This window comes from Nansenia antarctica, assembly GCF_963989245.1.
Source record: "Nansenia antarctica genome assembly, chromosome: 1".
Classification (NCBI taxonomy): domain Eukaryota; kingdom Metazoa; phylum Chordata; class Actinopteri; order Argentiniformes; family Microstomatidae; genus Nansenia; species Nansenia antarctica.
This window is the reverse complement of record NC_137674.1, coordinates 112,323,690-112,339,730: the sequence shown is the minus strand read 5'-3', so window position 1 is coordinate 112,339,730 and position 16,041 is coordinate 112,323,690. Positions and strand designations below refer to the sequence as shown.

Here is a 16,041-nt window from a genome sequence, read left to right as displayed (position 1 = left end):
AGTCAGTCTGGTAGGGTTGTCTGGTTCTAGTCAGTCAGGTGGTAGGGTTGTCTGGTTCTAGTCAGGGTGGTAGGGTTGTCTGGTTCTAGTCAGTCAGGTAGGGTTGTCTGGTTCTAGTCAGGGTGGTAGGGTTGTCTGGTTCTAGTCAGTCAGGTAGGGTTGTCTGGTTCTAGTCAGGGTGGTAGGGTTGTCTGGTTCTAGTCAGTCTGGTAGGGTTGTCTGGTTCTAGTCAGTCAGGTAGGGTTGTCTGGTTCTAGTCAGTCTGGTAGGGTTGTCTGGTTCTAGTCAGTCTGGTAGGGTTGTCTGGTTCTAGTCAGTCAGGTAGGGTTGTCTGGTCTAGTCAGGGTGGTAGGGTTGTCTGGTTCTAGTCAGTCTGGTAGGGGTGTCTGGTTCTAGTCAGTCAGGTAGGGTTGTCTGGTTCTAGTCAGTCAGGTAGGGTTGTCTGGTTCTAGTCAGTCAGGTAGGGTTGTCTGGTTCTAGTCAGTCAGGTAGGGTTGTCTGGTTCTAGTCAGTCAGGTAGGGTTGTCTGGTTCTAGTCAGTCAGGTAGGGTTGTCTGGTTCTAGTCAGGGTGGTAGGGTTGTCTGGTTCTAGTCAGTCAGGTAGGGTTGTCTGGTTCTAGTCAGTCAGGTAGGGTTGTCTGGTTCTAGTCAGTCTGGTAGGGTTGTCTGGTTCTAGGGTTCTGGGTTGTTTACTCACTGGTGCTCTCTATGGGGACCACCTGGAAGTCGTCGTCCTCCGCGGCGGCTAGCAGACCCCCGGACCCCTTCACACCGCCGGCCCCCCTGGCACTCTTCATCTGAGCAATGTCCCTGAGGGAGACAAACACAACCACTCATCCAACAGGGTTCCCACATCTTCTGAAACATCAGATTCAAGCACCTTTCAAGGACTTTCAAGACTCAATTCCCTCAAATTCAAGGACCCAACACGGCATAGTTTGAGACAGAACTAGTTGACAAGCTAAGTAAGTCTCTGTTTTTTGAGAGAGAGAGAGAGAGAGAGAGAGAGAGAGAGAGAGAGAGAGGGGGGGGGGGGAATTCAAACACTTTCAATGACCCATCTCTATTTTCAAAAACTTTTAAGACCCTTTTTCTTTTTTCTCAAATTCACAAACTTTCAAGGATTTCAAGGACCCGTGGGAACCCTGTCTATATTATATCTGCATGTTTACTGACATATTCAATAGGTCCTGGGTAGGAAATGTGTTAATGTCAATATTCTTTTGATACTAGACGCTAATATAATCATCCTCGTCAACTGACATCACCCCTGACATCACCAACTGACCTCTCATCGTCAGTGTCGTCGTCAGTGTCGTCGTCAGAGTCACTGCCACGCCCCTCTGCTTGCTGTGAAGGCCCCGCCTCTTCCTGCTCCGCCTGGGCGGTCTCCGGCTTCTCCTCCGCCTTCCGCTTCTTACCTTTGCCCTTGTCTGGGAGGAGGAGAGGGGGGAGGAAGAGGAGGAGATGGGGGAGTAAAAGGAGTAAAAGGTCCGCCAACACTCGTCTTTATACCTACGTACATCTCTCTTTAGCTCAGGCTGAAAGATCCCCTTTCCCCCTGCGTCTAGATTCTTCTAACGACCTGAAAGGACCACGTGTGTTAACCTTACTGCCATCAGCTCCACCTTTCCCTCTGACAGGCTTGGTGAAGGTCCTGTCATATTGCTTACGCCCATCCAATCCCATCCCATCAGATCTTCAACCGGCCTGTTCTTTCTGTATATAATGTTTCAGATGTTCTATTCTAGAATATTCTATTATTCTATTTTATTCTGTTTGTTTTATTTTGTTGTTTGTGAGCTGCTGTAACACCTTAATTTCCCCATAGCGGTCAATTAAGTACCTACCTATCTATCTATCTATCTATCTATCTATCTATCTATCTATCTATCTATCTATCCATCAACCAGTGTCTGGAGTAGGGGTAAGGGGTTGCAGGGCTCGACATTAACACCGTTTTACTTGTCCGGAGAAAGCACGACGACTCTGCTGGATCCTGGATATTTTTACCTGTGTGCAGGAAGAACAACAGACGACGCAGGCGTCAGACTAGAATAGATGATCGTGAGTGAAGATATTATCAAAGCGTACTCGCCTGTCGATCACCCGTACGCTTTGATAATATCTTCACTCATGATCATCTAGTCTTCCTGCACACAGGTAAACATATCCGGGATCCAGCAGCGTCATCGTGCTCGCGCAAACAAACCCGGCGAATGTTTTACTTGCTCCGGACAAGTAAAACAGCGTTAATGTCGAGCCCTGGGTTGACTTTGGGACAGGATGGTGTTAGCTACCTGAGGGGTCTTTGTTCTGGAGTCTCTGGGTCTGTCTCAGCTCGCTCTCCGCGTCTCCCTCCAGGTTCAGCTCAGAGAAGATGCCCTGTGGACGAGACCAGACAGGAAGTCAGATTCATCAACACAGGAAGTCAGCTTCATCAACACAGGAAGTCAGATTCATCAACACAGGAAGTCAGATTCATCAGGTCAGAGGTCGATTTGTGTCTCAGTCAGTGTACAATGCTGTGTGAGTGAGTGAGTGAGTGAGTGTGTGTGTGTGTGAGACTGTGTGTGTGTGTGTGTGTGGAGTGCGTGTGTGTGTGTGGAGTGTGTGTGTGTGTGTGTGTGTAGTGTGTGTGTGTGTACAGACCTTGCTGAACCACATGTTGGTCTCCCGACACTGCTTCTCCTCCTTGTCCTCCAGCTCCACCAGCAGACCTGCTCCCTTCTCCTCCTCCTCTTCCTCCTTGGCGGAGGTGAAGGACACTCTGCACCAATCACAGAGCAGCTAGACGTCAGTACAACATCTCACTGAAGGACACTCTGCACCAATCACAGAGCAGCTAGACACCTTTCCCTCAGTACCGTCGCACTACCTTATTTTCTGTGTCCTGTCTTTTGCACTTTTAACCTGTGCACTTGTGTCTGTCTCTATGGTCACATAGTCATTGTTTTATGTCCTATTGTATTCTGTTGTGATGTTGTCCATTATTCTTTTCTTTTTTTAATCTATTGTACGATTTTATGTCATGAGGACTACGGATGCAAATGAGCTCACAGCTAAATCCGACATATTTACTGTCACCATACTCTGTATAAGTGACTGTTCATTAATGTGCACTGCCCTGACTTAATAAACATCTATCTATCTATCTATTACTATCTATCTATGTATCTATGTATCTACCTATCTATCTACCTACCTATCTATCTACCTGTCTGTCTATCTATCTATCTACATGTATCTATCTATCTATATACCTACCTATCTACCTACCTATCTACCTACCTATCTATCTACCTATCTATCTATCTACATGTATCTATCTACCTATCTATCTATCTATCTACCTATCTATCTATCTACCTATCTATCTATCTACCTATCTATCTATCTATCTATCTATCTATCTATCTATCTATCTATCTACCTATCTATCTATCTATCTATCTATAACGTGTCACAGGTACGACACGGAGAGGAAGAGGGGAGGAGAAAAGAGGAGAAGGCAGAGTGTGACGGGGTTACTCACCTCTTCTTCGGAGCCCTCATCTTCTCCAGTTCCTCTATCTGCTTCTCTCTCTCCTCCACCTCCTCCATGTCCTCAGCGTCCAGGTCTGAGGCCAGGGACAGGCGGTCGTCCTCGTCCTCGTCACCGGAGAAGTACAGGTCCTCCTCCCCCTCCAGCATCCCGTCAGCCAGAAGCATGTCTCCCTTGTTCAGCTCACACAGGGCCTAGAGACATAACATATATATATATATGACTACCTAAACAACATGTCCCCTTTGTTCAGCTCACACAGGGCCTAGAGACATAACATATATATATATGACTACCTAAACAACATGTCCCCCTTGTTGAGCTCACACAGGGCCTGCAAACATCATATATATACAATATACATGACAACATGTCCCCCTTGTTCAGCTCACACAGAGCCTGCAAACATCACATGCATGACTACCTCACACAGGGCCTGCAAACAGAATATAAACTCCTCATAAAAAGTTCGGAAACGTTATTTCGGTCGATTATTCCTCCCCTTTAATAACACCAATTGGTATTGTATTTTATATCGTTGGAAAGCCTGATTAGTCACCTTTACAACGAGGTACAACTTGTAAGGATCATGCATTCATGGAATGAGCAACACAGCTAAACGTGTGGGTAGCGGCCCAAAATGTATTGCCAAATGTGAAATAACGTTTCAGTTTTTTTTTTTTTACCTTGGCCTTGTTGATGGAGCTGAGGGAGAACATGGAGTGGTCGTGGCCGTCGGCGATGGAGACCCCCGGCAGGTCCATCTTCAGCTCCACCCTCTCCCTCTGCTTCCTCTTCTCCTTCAGAAGCTTCTTCTTCTTCCTGTCTCACATCAACACAACAACACATTTAACACTTCCTGTCTCACAACAACACTTATATTACATATTTATATATATTTATATTACATATGGAACACCTGAATCTAGTCTAAATAGTGAAAATACCACCGCTCATCTGTTAAGACAGATACATATCCATTTATTATTATTAATAATAATAATAGATTTAATTTAAAATCGCTTTTTACAGACTCAAGGACACTGTACAAAAATATAAAATCGTAGTCAAGAGCTCAGGCAACTGTAGGGAATAGCGTTACTCAGGATTTAACTCAAGTCATTTAGCCAAAAGTAGCTACATGAGTTACTCTAAGTTGCCTAGAGTAAGTGACAAGCACAATCATCGCTAGCAGCCTCTGTGCTAGAGAAAGAGAAGCAAACAATTCTTAGTTGTTTTTTTTATGTTCATTTCACGCCATTTTGACTACATGCACTAGAGACAGGCAGGTGACAGACAGGTAGATGACAGACAGGTAGGTGACAGACAGACAGGTAGGTGACAGACAGACAGGTGACAGACAGACAGACAGGTGACAGACAGACAGACAGACAGGTAGATGACAGACAGACAGGTGACAGACAGACAGGTGACAGACAGGTGACAGACAGACAGACAGGTGACAGACAGACAGGTGACAGACAGACAGGTGACAGACAGACAGGTGACAGACAGACAGGTGACAGACAGACAGGTGACAGACAGACAGATGACAGACAGACAGGTGACAGACAGACAGGTGACAGACAGACAGGTAGGTGACAGACAGACAGACAGATGACAGACAGACAGGTGACAGACAGACAGGTGACAGACAGACAGGTGACAGACAGACAGACAGGTGACAGACAGACAGGTAGGTGACAGACAGACAGACAGATGACAGACAGACAGGTGACAGACAGACAGGTGACAGACAGACAGGTGACAGACAGACAGGTGACAGACAGGTAGGTGACAGACAGACAGACAGATGACAGACAGACAGGTGACAGACAGACAGGTGACAGACAGGCAGGTAGGTGACAGACAGACAGGTGACAGACAGACAGGTGACAGACAGACAGGTGACAGACAGACAGGTGACAGACAGGCAGGTGACAGACAGGTGACAGACAGACAGGTGACAGACAGGTGACAGACAGGTGACAGACAGGCAGGTGACAGACAGACAGGTGACAGACAGACAGGTGACAGACAGACAGGTGACAGACAGACAGGCAGGTGACAGACAGACAGTTGACAGACAGGCAGGTGACAGACAGACAGACAGGTGACAGACAGACAGGTGACAGACAGACAGGTGACAGACAGACAGGTGACAGACAGACAGGTGACAGACAGACAGGTGACAGACAGGTAGGTGACAGACAGACAGGTGACAGACAGACAGGTGACAGACAGACAGGTGACAGACAGGTAGGTGACAGACAGACAGGTGACAGACAGACAGACAGGTGACAGACAGACAGGTGACAGACAGGCAGGTGACAGACAGACAGGTGACAGACAGACAGACAGGTGACAGACAGACAGGTGACAGACAGACAGGTGACAGACAGACAGGTGACAGACAGACAGGTGACAGACAGACAGGTGACAGACAGACAGGTGACAGACAGACAGACAGGTGACAGACAGACAGGTGACAGACAGACAGACAGGTGACAGACAGACAGGTGACAGACAGACAGGTGACAGACAGACAGGTGACAGAAGGCAGGTGACAGACAGACAGGTGACAGACAGACAGGTAGGTGACAGACAGACAGGTGACAGACAGACAGACAGGTGACAGACAGGCAGGTGAGACAGACAGGTGACAGACAGACAGGTGACAGACAGGTAGATGACAGACAGACAGGTGACAGACAGACAGGTGACAGACAGACAGGTGACAGACAGGTAGATGACAGACAGACAGGTGACAGACAGACAGGTGACAGACAGACAGGCAGGTGACAGACAGACAGGTGACAGACAGGCAGGTGACAGACAGACAGTTGACAGACAGACAGACAGGTGACAGACAGACAGGTGACAGACAGACAGACAGACAGGTGACAGACAGGCAGGTGACAGACAGGCAGGTGACAGACAGACAGGTGACAGACAGACAGGTGACAGACAGGTAGGTGACAGACAGACAGTTGACAGACAGACAGGTGACAGACAGACAGGTGACAGACAGACAGGTGACAGACAGACAGGTGACAGACAGGTAGATGACAGACAGACAGACAGGTGACAGACAGACAGACAGGTGACAGACAGACAGATGACAGACAGACAGGTGACAGACAGGTAGATGACAGACAGACAGGCAGGTGACAGACAGACAGGCAGGTGACAGACAGGCAGGTGACAGACAGACAGGTGACAGACAGTTGACAGACAGACAGGTGACAGACAGGCAGGTGGGTATCTGACAGTATGGGTCAGTCTCCCAGACACAGACCAACCCTGCTGCTCCCAGACTGAAAAGCCTTTTAAAAGGTCGTTCCTCACTGAAGTTGTGATTTGGTCCAGTAAGACAAAACGACCACCCCTGACTTACCGCCTCAGCTCAGCCACCTCCTGAGCCTTCAGCTCGGCCAGTTTCTTCTCCATCGCTTCCTCGTCCATCTCCTCCTCCTCTTCCGCCTTTCCCACCTTCTTCTTCTTCTCCTTCTCCTTCTTCTCCTCCTCCTTCTTCTCCTCCTTCTCCTCCTCTCTGTCGCTCTCCTCCTCTCCTGAGCTGAGGCTGCAGGTAGGTAGTAGTTGAATGAATGAATGAATGGTCTTTATTGTCATTAATACAGTACAGGTACCATACAACAAAATTTAGGAGGGGGGGCTCCCCTGGTGCTTGTAAAAAAAAAAAGACTAAAAACAAGAGGGCCAAGGGTAAAATAAAAAAGGGAAAAGAGCTGGTTTACATAAATAAAGGCTATGTACACTATCTACTATACTATACTACTATACTATACAATAAGACACTGTGCTGTACTCTATGCTATGCTATATAATATCCTAAATGTTCCTATATCTGAACCTTATGTACACAAGGGTTGTAGTTAAGAGCAACGTTGACGTAGCGTTCAGGCCACAACGTGAATTAGCTGAATTGTTAAATCAGGCTTCCCACACCTTCTAAAACATCAAATTCAAGCACTTTTCAAAGACTTTCAAGACTCAATTCCCTCAAAGATGAGAATTTATATAATAGGAACTAAGACAACAATTAAAAAGAGAGGCTTTTGAATGTAGAGGCTTGAACACTAGATGGTCTCTATAATTACAGAAAACATTTTTATATATACTTTTTTTTTTTTGTAGAGAGAGAGGGGAATTCAAGCACTTTCAATGACCCACATTTTTAAGGCCTTGATTTTTTTTCTTCTCAAATTCACTAACTTTCAAGGATTTCAAGGACCCGTGGGAACCCTGTAAATGATATATTTCTCTTCTACATGGATGAGAACGTACTTGATGTCCTGGTTTAGCAGCTTAGCTTCGTCGTCCGATTTCTTGGCCTCATCCTTCAGCTTCTTGGCCACGTGTCTCCTCAGCTTGGACCGCCAGTTCAGCAGCAGGCTGGGGGGGGGGGTGGGGGCACACACACACACACACACACACACACACACACACACACACACACACACACACACACACACACACAATTAGGTTTACCATACCATACCCCTATGGTCTTTTGTTATGTTTACTTCCTGAGGTGAAGGTCATAGAAGACAGTCAGACAGGAAGGTAAACGTTCAGGTGACAGAAGGTAAACGGTCAGGTAACAGAAGGTAAACGTTCAGGTGACAGCGGGTTCAGGTAAACGTTCAGGTGACAGCGGGGTCAGGTAAACGTTCAGGTAACAGAGGGGTCAGGTAACAGAAGGTAAACGTTCAGGTGACAGAGGGGTCAGGTAACAGAAGGTAAACGTTCAGGTGACAGAGGGGTCAGGTAACAGAAGGTAAACGTTCAGGTGACAGAGGGGTCAGGTAAACGTTCAGGTGACAGAGGGGTCAGGTAACAGAAGGTAAACGTTCAGGTGACAGAAGGTAAACGTTCAGGTGACAGAGGGGTCAGGTAACAGAAGGTAAACGTTCAGGTGACAGAGGGGTCAGGTAAACGTTCAGGTGACAGAGGGGTCAGGTAACAGAAGGTAAACGTTCAGGTGACAGAGGGGTCAGGTAAACGTTCAGGTGACAGAGGGGTCAGGTAACAGAAGGTAAACGTTCAGGTGACAGAAGGTAAACGTTCAGGTGACAGAGGGGTCAGGTAACAGAAGGTAAACGTTCAGGTGACAGAAGGTAAACGTTCAGGTGACAGAAGGTAAACGTTCAGGTGACAGAAGGTAAACGTTCAGGTGACAGAAGGTAAACGTACAGGTGACAGAAGGTAAACGGTCAGGTGACAGAAGGTAAACGTTCAGGTGACAGAAGGTAAACGTTCAGGTGACAGAAGGTAAACGTTCAGGTGACAGAAGGTAAACGTTCAGGTGACAGAAGGTAAACGTTCAGGTGACAGAAGGTAAACGTTCAGGTAACAGCAGGTAAACGTTCAGGTAACAGCAGGTAAACGTTCAGGTAACAGCAGGTAAACGTTCAGGTAACAGCAGGTAAACGTTCAGGTGACAGCGGGGTCAGGTAAACGTTCAGGTAACAGCAGGTAAACGTTCAGGTAACAGCGGGTCAGGCGCTCACCGGAGCTCCTTGCGGCCCAGGACCTTGATGTCACGGCAACACTCCCTGATCTCGTCCGAGGTGGCCTCGTGAGACTCCAACTCTGGGTTGTCAAAGGTGATCTAGAGACGGGACAGACAGGACTATGGGTCAGCTCAGGACAGACAGTTCTATGGGTCAGCTCAGGACAGACGGGTGGGCCATAAGGAACATGTGCTATATCACAACATCTGTGACATGCCAAAAACCATATCATCAGTATTCAATTTCATAGCGGTATATCTCCCACTCCTAGCGGTGACGCCTGCATCTCACATTTGGATTTGCATGTACTATAACAATACTATAACAGTACTATAACAACGCTTATACAGTATTTGACGTGTTTGTGAACTAATTTCTGTATAGACATGTATGGATTCCAGGATAAAGTCCTTTGATTCCTATCCAATGATTTGTGCTTTACAATTTGATTCCTTAAATATTTTTTATTATTATTTGTAACACTGCTTTCAGTTCAAGTTGTTTAAAAAAAGAAAAAGATCGTTATTTACAAAAAACACAATGTTTATACGGTTGTGAAGTGCTGCCAGGTGCGTCTCACCTCGTTGGCTTTGCCCAGGAAGTCCACCGGGTTCTCTGCCTTGAGGAAGGCGGTCATGGAGAAGGTGTGGTAGAGGGTCAGATCACCGTCGTCGTATCCCTCCGCCTGGACAGGAAGTGAAGGACAGGAAGTGAAGGACAGGAAGTGGAGGATGTGGTCACTGACAGACGACAGAACTACAGTCCTCACATTCTAGAGTCCTAACATTCTAGAGTTCTAACATTCTAGAGTTCTAACATTCTAGAGTTCTAACATTCTAGAGTTCTAACATTCTAGAGTTCTAACATTCTAGAGTTCTAACATTCTAGAGTCCTAACATTCTAGAGTCCTAACATTCTAGAGTCCTAACATTCTAGAGTTCTAACATTCTAGATTTCTAACATTCTAGAGTCCTAACATTCTAGAGTCCTAACATTCTAGAGTTCTAACATTCTAGAGTTCTAACATTAACTGAGCACAGCAAATATATAACGCGTGCACGCACAGACACACAGACAGACACACACACACAGACGCATACAGACACACACAGACAGACAGACACACACACAGACAGACACACACAGACAGACACACAGACACAGACAGACACACACACAGACAGACACACAGACACACACAGACACAAACACACAGACACACAGACACACACACACACACACAGACACAGACACAGACACACACACACACACACACACACACACACACAGAGACAGACAGACACACACACACGCACAGACAGACACACACACAGACACACACACACACACACAGAGACAGACACACACACACACGCACAGACACACAGACACCCACCTTGGGCTTTTTCACAGGGACCAGCTCTTTCACAGTCTTGGCTTGGACCTCCACCTCTTTGAAGGCATGCTTTGGGTCGAAGAACTTATTGTCGATTTTGTCTGGGGCCAAGAAACCTGAAATGGAAAAAAAAGTCACATCCTTGTGTTCAACTCGACTACCGCGAAGACGTACATCTCTCCCTTCTGTTCTGTGGACAGTCAGTCACTCACAGTACACCATAGTACTTTTACCACCTAGACCTAGGAGGACACATCTAGTCAAATCTACTGTCGTTTACAGGGCCATTACAGGATGGAACTCTTTACCCAAGCATGCTAGTAAAACTCATTCTAGAGGCACTTTCAAGAAAACAATAAAAGAGCAACTTAATACAACGAACTCTGAATGAACAGTAGATGACTTATCTCGTTTGCTGATCTGTTATTTCATTATTATTATTTGTATTCCTTTCTTTTGTTATTATGATGTATGTATGTATGTATGTATGTATGTATGTATGTATATATGTATGTATGTATGTATGTATGTATGTATGTATGTATGTATACGATGTTTACAGTTTGTATAGAATGTTTACAGTTGTCTGTATGTATAGAATGTTGTACAATTGTCCAAATATGATTTGTGTGTGGGACCCCAGGAAGACTAGCTGATGTCACGGCGTTAGCTAACGGGGATCCTAACAAACAAACAAACTCACCCTGGCAGATGACGAAGATCTCGGCCGACTCGTTGCGGGAGGCCTGGGGTTTGGTGGCCTGAACCTTCTTGAAGAACTGCTGGAAGATCCAGAACAGCGGCTGGTAGTCTTTGGAGCGGAACACCTTGGTGACGAACGTTCCTCCTTTGGCCAGGAAGTCAACGGCCAACTTCAGAGCCATCAGAGTCAGGTGAGCTGTGGGGGGGGAAGGAAATAAAGGGCCAATAGGATGAGATTCATAATAATAATAATAATACATTTTATTTGTATGGCGCCTTTCAAAACACCCAAGGACACCTCACAGGACAAAAGACACAGTAACATACAGTCAGGTTAAAAACAGCGGAGGTGACACAAGGTCTCAAACACAGTTAAAACTAAACAGAGAGAAAAGAGACAACAGAAAACAAAACAACAAAAGAACAACAACAGGATGTGAAGTACACGGACACTAGGGATGCTCCGATCTGGATTTTTGGGGCCGATACCGATCCCCGATTTTTTTCCTCAAGATCAACCGATACCGATACCGATTTTTAAAAAAATACATAACTGTAGGCCTACTGACTGGATAGCCTACATATTTTTTGCTTTTTAGACAAAAGTTTTGATCCATTAGGCACCAAGCAAACGCAGACCCATTTTTATGGCATAGTAAAAGTCTGGCCTATCACCCAGTTAGGGCCTGAAGCCCAAGTCAGTGATATGGCTGTATAAAAGACATCATAAACGTGGCCTTCATGGTTTACATACTGTTACGTCCTCCTATGTTTTCTGTTCAGTTATCTGTCTTCCCCAGGAAAAGGGAAAAAAAAATAAAAAAAATAAAAAAAAGATCGGTTTTTGCGATCGGCCATTTTTGCCGATCACCGATCGAGTCATTTGGAGTGAAATCGGCCGATTTAAATCGGTGGCCGATAAATCGGAGCATCCCTAACGGACACAGGATACAGATTAAAGTGAGTACGCCAGTTTGGTGGAATTAAACTGCCCTGTGAGCTTCAATTCTGTTCAGTTACAGTTGCACTTTTATTAAATATAAATTAACCGTCATATTTGTAATTCTTTTACTTTTGATCTTTTGAACAGTGCCTATGAGAATGTTGAGGTGACAAAACAGCCTTGCGCCGAAGCCCAAAATCTTAATGCACTTCTGGAGATGAGGTAATGATGAGTGAAATCAGGGTATATACAGGAATCTTGAGGTTAATTTGAAAGTGACAGTTTGATCTAAGTGACAGTTGGATCTAAGTGACAGTTGACACTAGAACAGCCGTGTCTATGTTACCTACAGTTGTTCAGGGTATATACAGGAATCTGGAGGTTAATTTCAATACCTTTCTAAGACTTTTTAAAGACCTTGTCAATATTTTTCCAGACCTCACCGCCACTTTGAGCTGTAACCGTTTACTGTTTTAGTTTGCAATAGACTAGACCACTATCATACAACAGAATATCCGGTTCATCTTTGTTTTTTAATAAAACTAATAAATTCACAAACTTTCACTAAAAAAATGTAGGACTCAAACTCTTTGGACAGAGTCTAATTCAGAAAAATACCTACAAAATTCAAGACCTCATAAAAAAGTGAAAATACTTTTTAATACTTATTAAGGGTCTTGATTTTCCCCAAATTGATTTATCAACTTTTAATACTTTTCAAGACACCGCGGATACCCTGACTTTCACCAGACCGTGTCACATTGCTTCCACCTGTCTTGTCTCTCACTACCTTTACAGGATGGAACTCCTTACCCAACCAGCATGTTAGTCAAACTCATTCTAGAGGCACTTTCAAGAAAACAATAAAAGAGCAACTTAATACAATGAACTCTGAATGAACAGTAGATGACTTATCTTGTTTGCTGATTATCTTGTTTGCTGATTTCATTAATTTTATTCCTTTCTTTTGTTATTATGATGTATGTATGTATACGATGTTTACAGTTTGTATAGAATGTTTACAGTTGTCTGTATGTATAGAATGTTGACAATCGTCCAAATATGATTTTTGTGTCGGACCCCAGGAAGACGAGCTAATGTCATGGTGTTAGCTGATGGGGATCCTAATAAACAAACAAACCTACCCTGAGAGTAGACGTCATGTCTCTAGTCTCTACCTACCCTGAGAGTCACTACCTACCCTGAGAGTCACTACCTACCCTGAGAGTAGACGTCATGTCTCTACCTACCCTGAGAGTAGACGTCATGTCTCTACCTACCCTGAGAGTAGGCGTCGTGCACCCAGTTAGCGCCCACGTTGGGAGCTCCGTCGTTCAGCACCACATCCACCTTCCATGTCTGCAGCTCCTTCCTGAGAGCCTGAGGACAGCAGAACACAGCCCAGCAGATCAGCCTCAGTCCTTCTGATGCAGACAGTATGTGTACCTTTAGGGGTGCGTTCGTGAATTCGCTCTGAGACCGCCGGTCGAGAGCACACACACTGGGTTCAGCGTCTTAGAGCGACGGAGTTATTCGATCGGACGAGAGGCGTTCCGTGAGTGCTGATCGGATTTCCCAGAGCGACTTTACGAACGCAGCCCGTAGTTACTTGGACGATCTTACCTGTCGGCATTTGTCTGTGGTGATGTCCTCCTGCAGAGCCACCACGTTGGGGATGGACTTGATGGGGACCAGGTCAACACCTGAGAGAGAGAGAGAGAGAGAGAGAGAGACACACAGAGAGAGAGAGAGAGAGAGAGACACACAGAGAGGGAGAGAGAGAGAGAGACACAGAGAGAGAGAGAGAGAGAGAGAGAGACACACAGAGAGAGAGAGAGAGAGAGAGAGAGAGAGAGAGAGAGAGAGAGAGAGAGAGAGAGAGAGAGAGAGAGACAGAGAGAGAAGAAGGTTCAACCTTAGTCATTGCAACGAAAACAGTACAACGAAATGTATTCATGCTCTAGACCAGGGGTCAGAGCCATAGAAGGACCCTGGAGCATTTAGGGGTTCAGTGCCTTGCTCAAGGACACGTCGACACGTGGCCAGCCAGGGGGGGGGGGGGGGGGGTTCAGCAAATAAAAAAAGAGAATAGGGATGTGTCCCGTGTGAGAGGTTCCACTCACCAATAATGAGACTGGAGACGGGCATGAACTTGGACGCCACCTGCAACCTGAGGAGAGAGAGAGAGACAGAGAGAGACAGAGAGAGATGAGAGAGAGAGAGAGAGAGATGAGAGACAGAGAGAGAGAGAGAGAGAGAGAGAGAGAGAGAGAGAGAGAGAGAGAGATGAGACGCAGCACTTGTAACAAGAGACGACCGTGGCTACCATCAAATCAAAAGCACATCACCAATAACATAATCGAAAGACATAAGACACAAGGCTTGAATGTGTGAACACTAGATGGTCTCTTGCCTTCACTACCACAGCACAGCAAAACAATATACTGTGAAATATGTGTAAAGTTAAGCAATACAGAGACTTATTTACTAGTTGATGAGCTATATATATATATTTTAGAGAGAGAGAGAGAGAGGGGAATTCAAGCACTTTCAATGACCCATGTCTATTTTCAAAAACTTCTAAGACCTTGATTTCTTTTTCTCATATTCACAAACTTTCAAGGACTTCAAGGACCCGTGGGAGCCCTGTTAGTTGTAACAGACATTTAAACCAGGGGTGCCCACATGTTTGCACCCCACAGTATGTGACAGGAGGTGGTGTAGCGATGTAACCGGGACTCACCAGCCCCCCGGGGCAGCACACAGGTCCACCAGGGCCCGGGCCTTCTGCAGGAACTGGAACTTTCTGTTCAGCTGGATCAGCTTGAAGGAGGAACGAGAGCGATATCCTGGAGGGGGACAGACACCACAGGGAAACACGCTTCAGTAAAGCCTGAGACTTATCTCTTTTCACCAGATAACCTCTCCATAAACATTGACATGTGTCATTTTAGATCATTCTCATACAATAGGGATAATTTATATTCCCTCTACTGTGACTCTCATAAGCCTTCTACTTAATGACACTTAGTGAGTTTAGAATGAGAAGGTTCTATCTCCGTTTAGGGTAGTTCAGAGATATTGAGCGTCAAAGTTTTTACATTCCATTATGTTCTGTGAGATGGAACCTTTGTATTTTATTAATTACTAACTCAAAAATGTCAACATTTTAAAAATAACACCACAGGTATTAATAAACACCTAATGGATCAGATTATGTAAAAAAAAAAAATACTCAATTTTGACAAAAATGGAGATAGAACCTTATAATTCTAACGTCACGATGTGTCATTTTAGATCATTCACAATAGGGATCATTTATATTCTTATTATTTTATTATAATTCTCTATATTTCTCATAGTATTATAATTCTCTGGTTTCGTTACCTGTTTCCTTGGCTAAGTGGTAGAACTTGTCCTTCCTGGTCTTTCCGACTTTGAGTTTCTTGCCCATCTTTGCTGTTGTGGTGGGTCAACTTATGATATTTAATAATCTGGGTTTTCCCTTTTAAATATGAAGATGTGAAGATAGATACATAGATGTGTGAGTTACAGATCTCTCGCCACCTCCTCCGTGAAAACACAACACGTGTGGCTGAGCGGCGCACACATTCTACGTCACGTCACGCTTCACTGCTTCTTCTTCTTCTTCTGTTGGGTTTAGCAGCAGCTTGGGTCCTTGGTTGTTGCATTAGTGCCATCTGGTGGAGTTAATTAACTCCTGCATCCTTGGTGTTGCATTAGCGCCATCTGGTGGAGTTAGTTAACTCCTACATCCTTGGTGTTGCATTAGCGCCATCTGGTGGAGTTAGTTAACTCCGGCATCCTTGGTGTTGCATTAGCGCCATCTGGTGGAGTTAGTTAACTCCTGCGTCCTTGGTTGTTGCATTAGCGCCATCTGGTGGAGTTAGTTAACTCC

At 45.3% G+C, this 16,041-nt stretch overlaps 1 protein-coding gene across 1 annotated transcript in view; it reads right to left on the bottom strand.

The window, feature by feature from the left end:
- ftsj3 (FtsJ RNA 2'-O-methyltransferase 3) overlaps positions 1 to 15,691 on the bottom strand; it is a gene marked incomplete at its 3' end in the record, with an annotated part of 20,325 nt that extends 4,634 nt beyond the window's left edge. The window contains exons 1-17 of the mRNA XM_080530234.1: positions 15,510 to 15,691; positions 14,866 to 14,971; positions 14,246 to 14,292; positions 13,746 to 13,825; positions 13,403 to 13,502; positions 11,181 to 11,375; positions 10,478 to 10,593; positions 9,662 to 9,766; positions 9,079 to 9,179; positions 7,853 to 7,960; positions 6,942 to 7,127; positions 4,231 to 4,366; positions 3,536 to 3,738; positions 2,653 to 2,770; positions 2,301 to 2,385; positions 1,289 to 1,433; positions 698 to 810 (exon numbers count right to left, since the gene is read on the bottom strand). Of these exons, the coding sequence (XP_080386360.1) occupies positions 698 to 810; positions 1,289 to 1,433; positions 2,301 to 2,385; positions 2,653 to 2,770; positions 3,536 to 3,738; positions 4,231 to 4,366; positions 6,942 to 7,127; positions 7,853 to 7,960; positions 9,079 to 9,179; positions 9,662 to 9,766; positions 10,478 to 10,593; positions 11,181 to 11,375; positions 13,403 to 13,502; positions 13,746 to 13,825; positions 14,246 to 14,292; positions 14,866 to 14,971; positions 15,510 to 15,576 (2,011 nt within the window). The 5' untranslated portion in view covers positions 15,577 to 15,691. The remainder of the gene's footprint in view (positions 1 to 697; positions 811 to 1,288; positions 1,434 to 2,300; positions 2,386 to 2,652; positions 2,771 to 3,535; positions 3,739 to 4,230; positions 4,367 to 6,941; positions 7,128 to 7,852; positions 7,961 to 9,078; positions 9,180 to 9,661; positions 9,767 to 10,477; positions 10,594 to 11,180; positions 11,376 to 13,402; positions 13,503 to 13,745; positions 13,826 to 14,245; positions 14,293 to 14,865; positions 14,972 to 15,509) is intronic.
- Between the last annotated feature and the right edge of the window lie 350 nt (positions 15,692 to 16,041).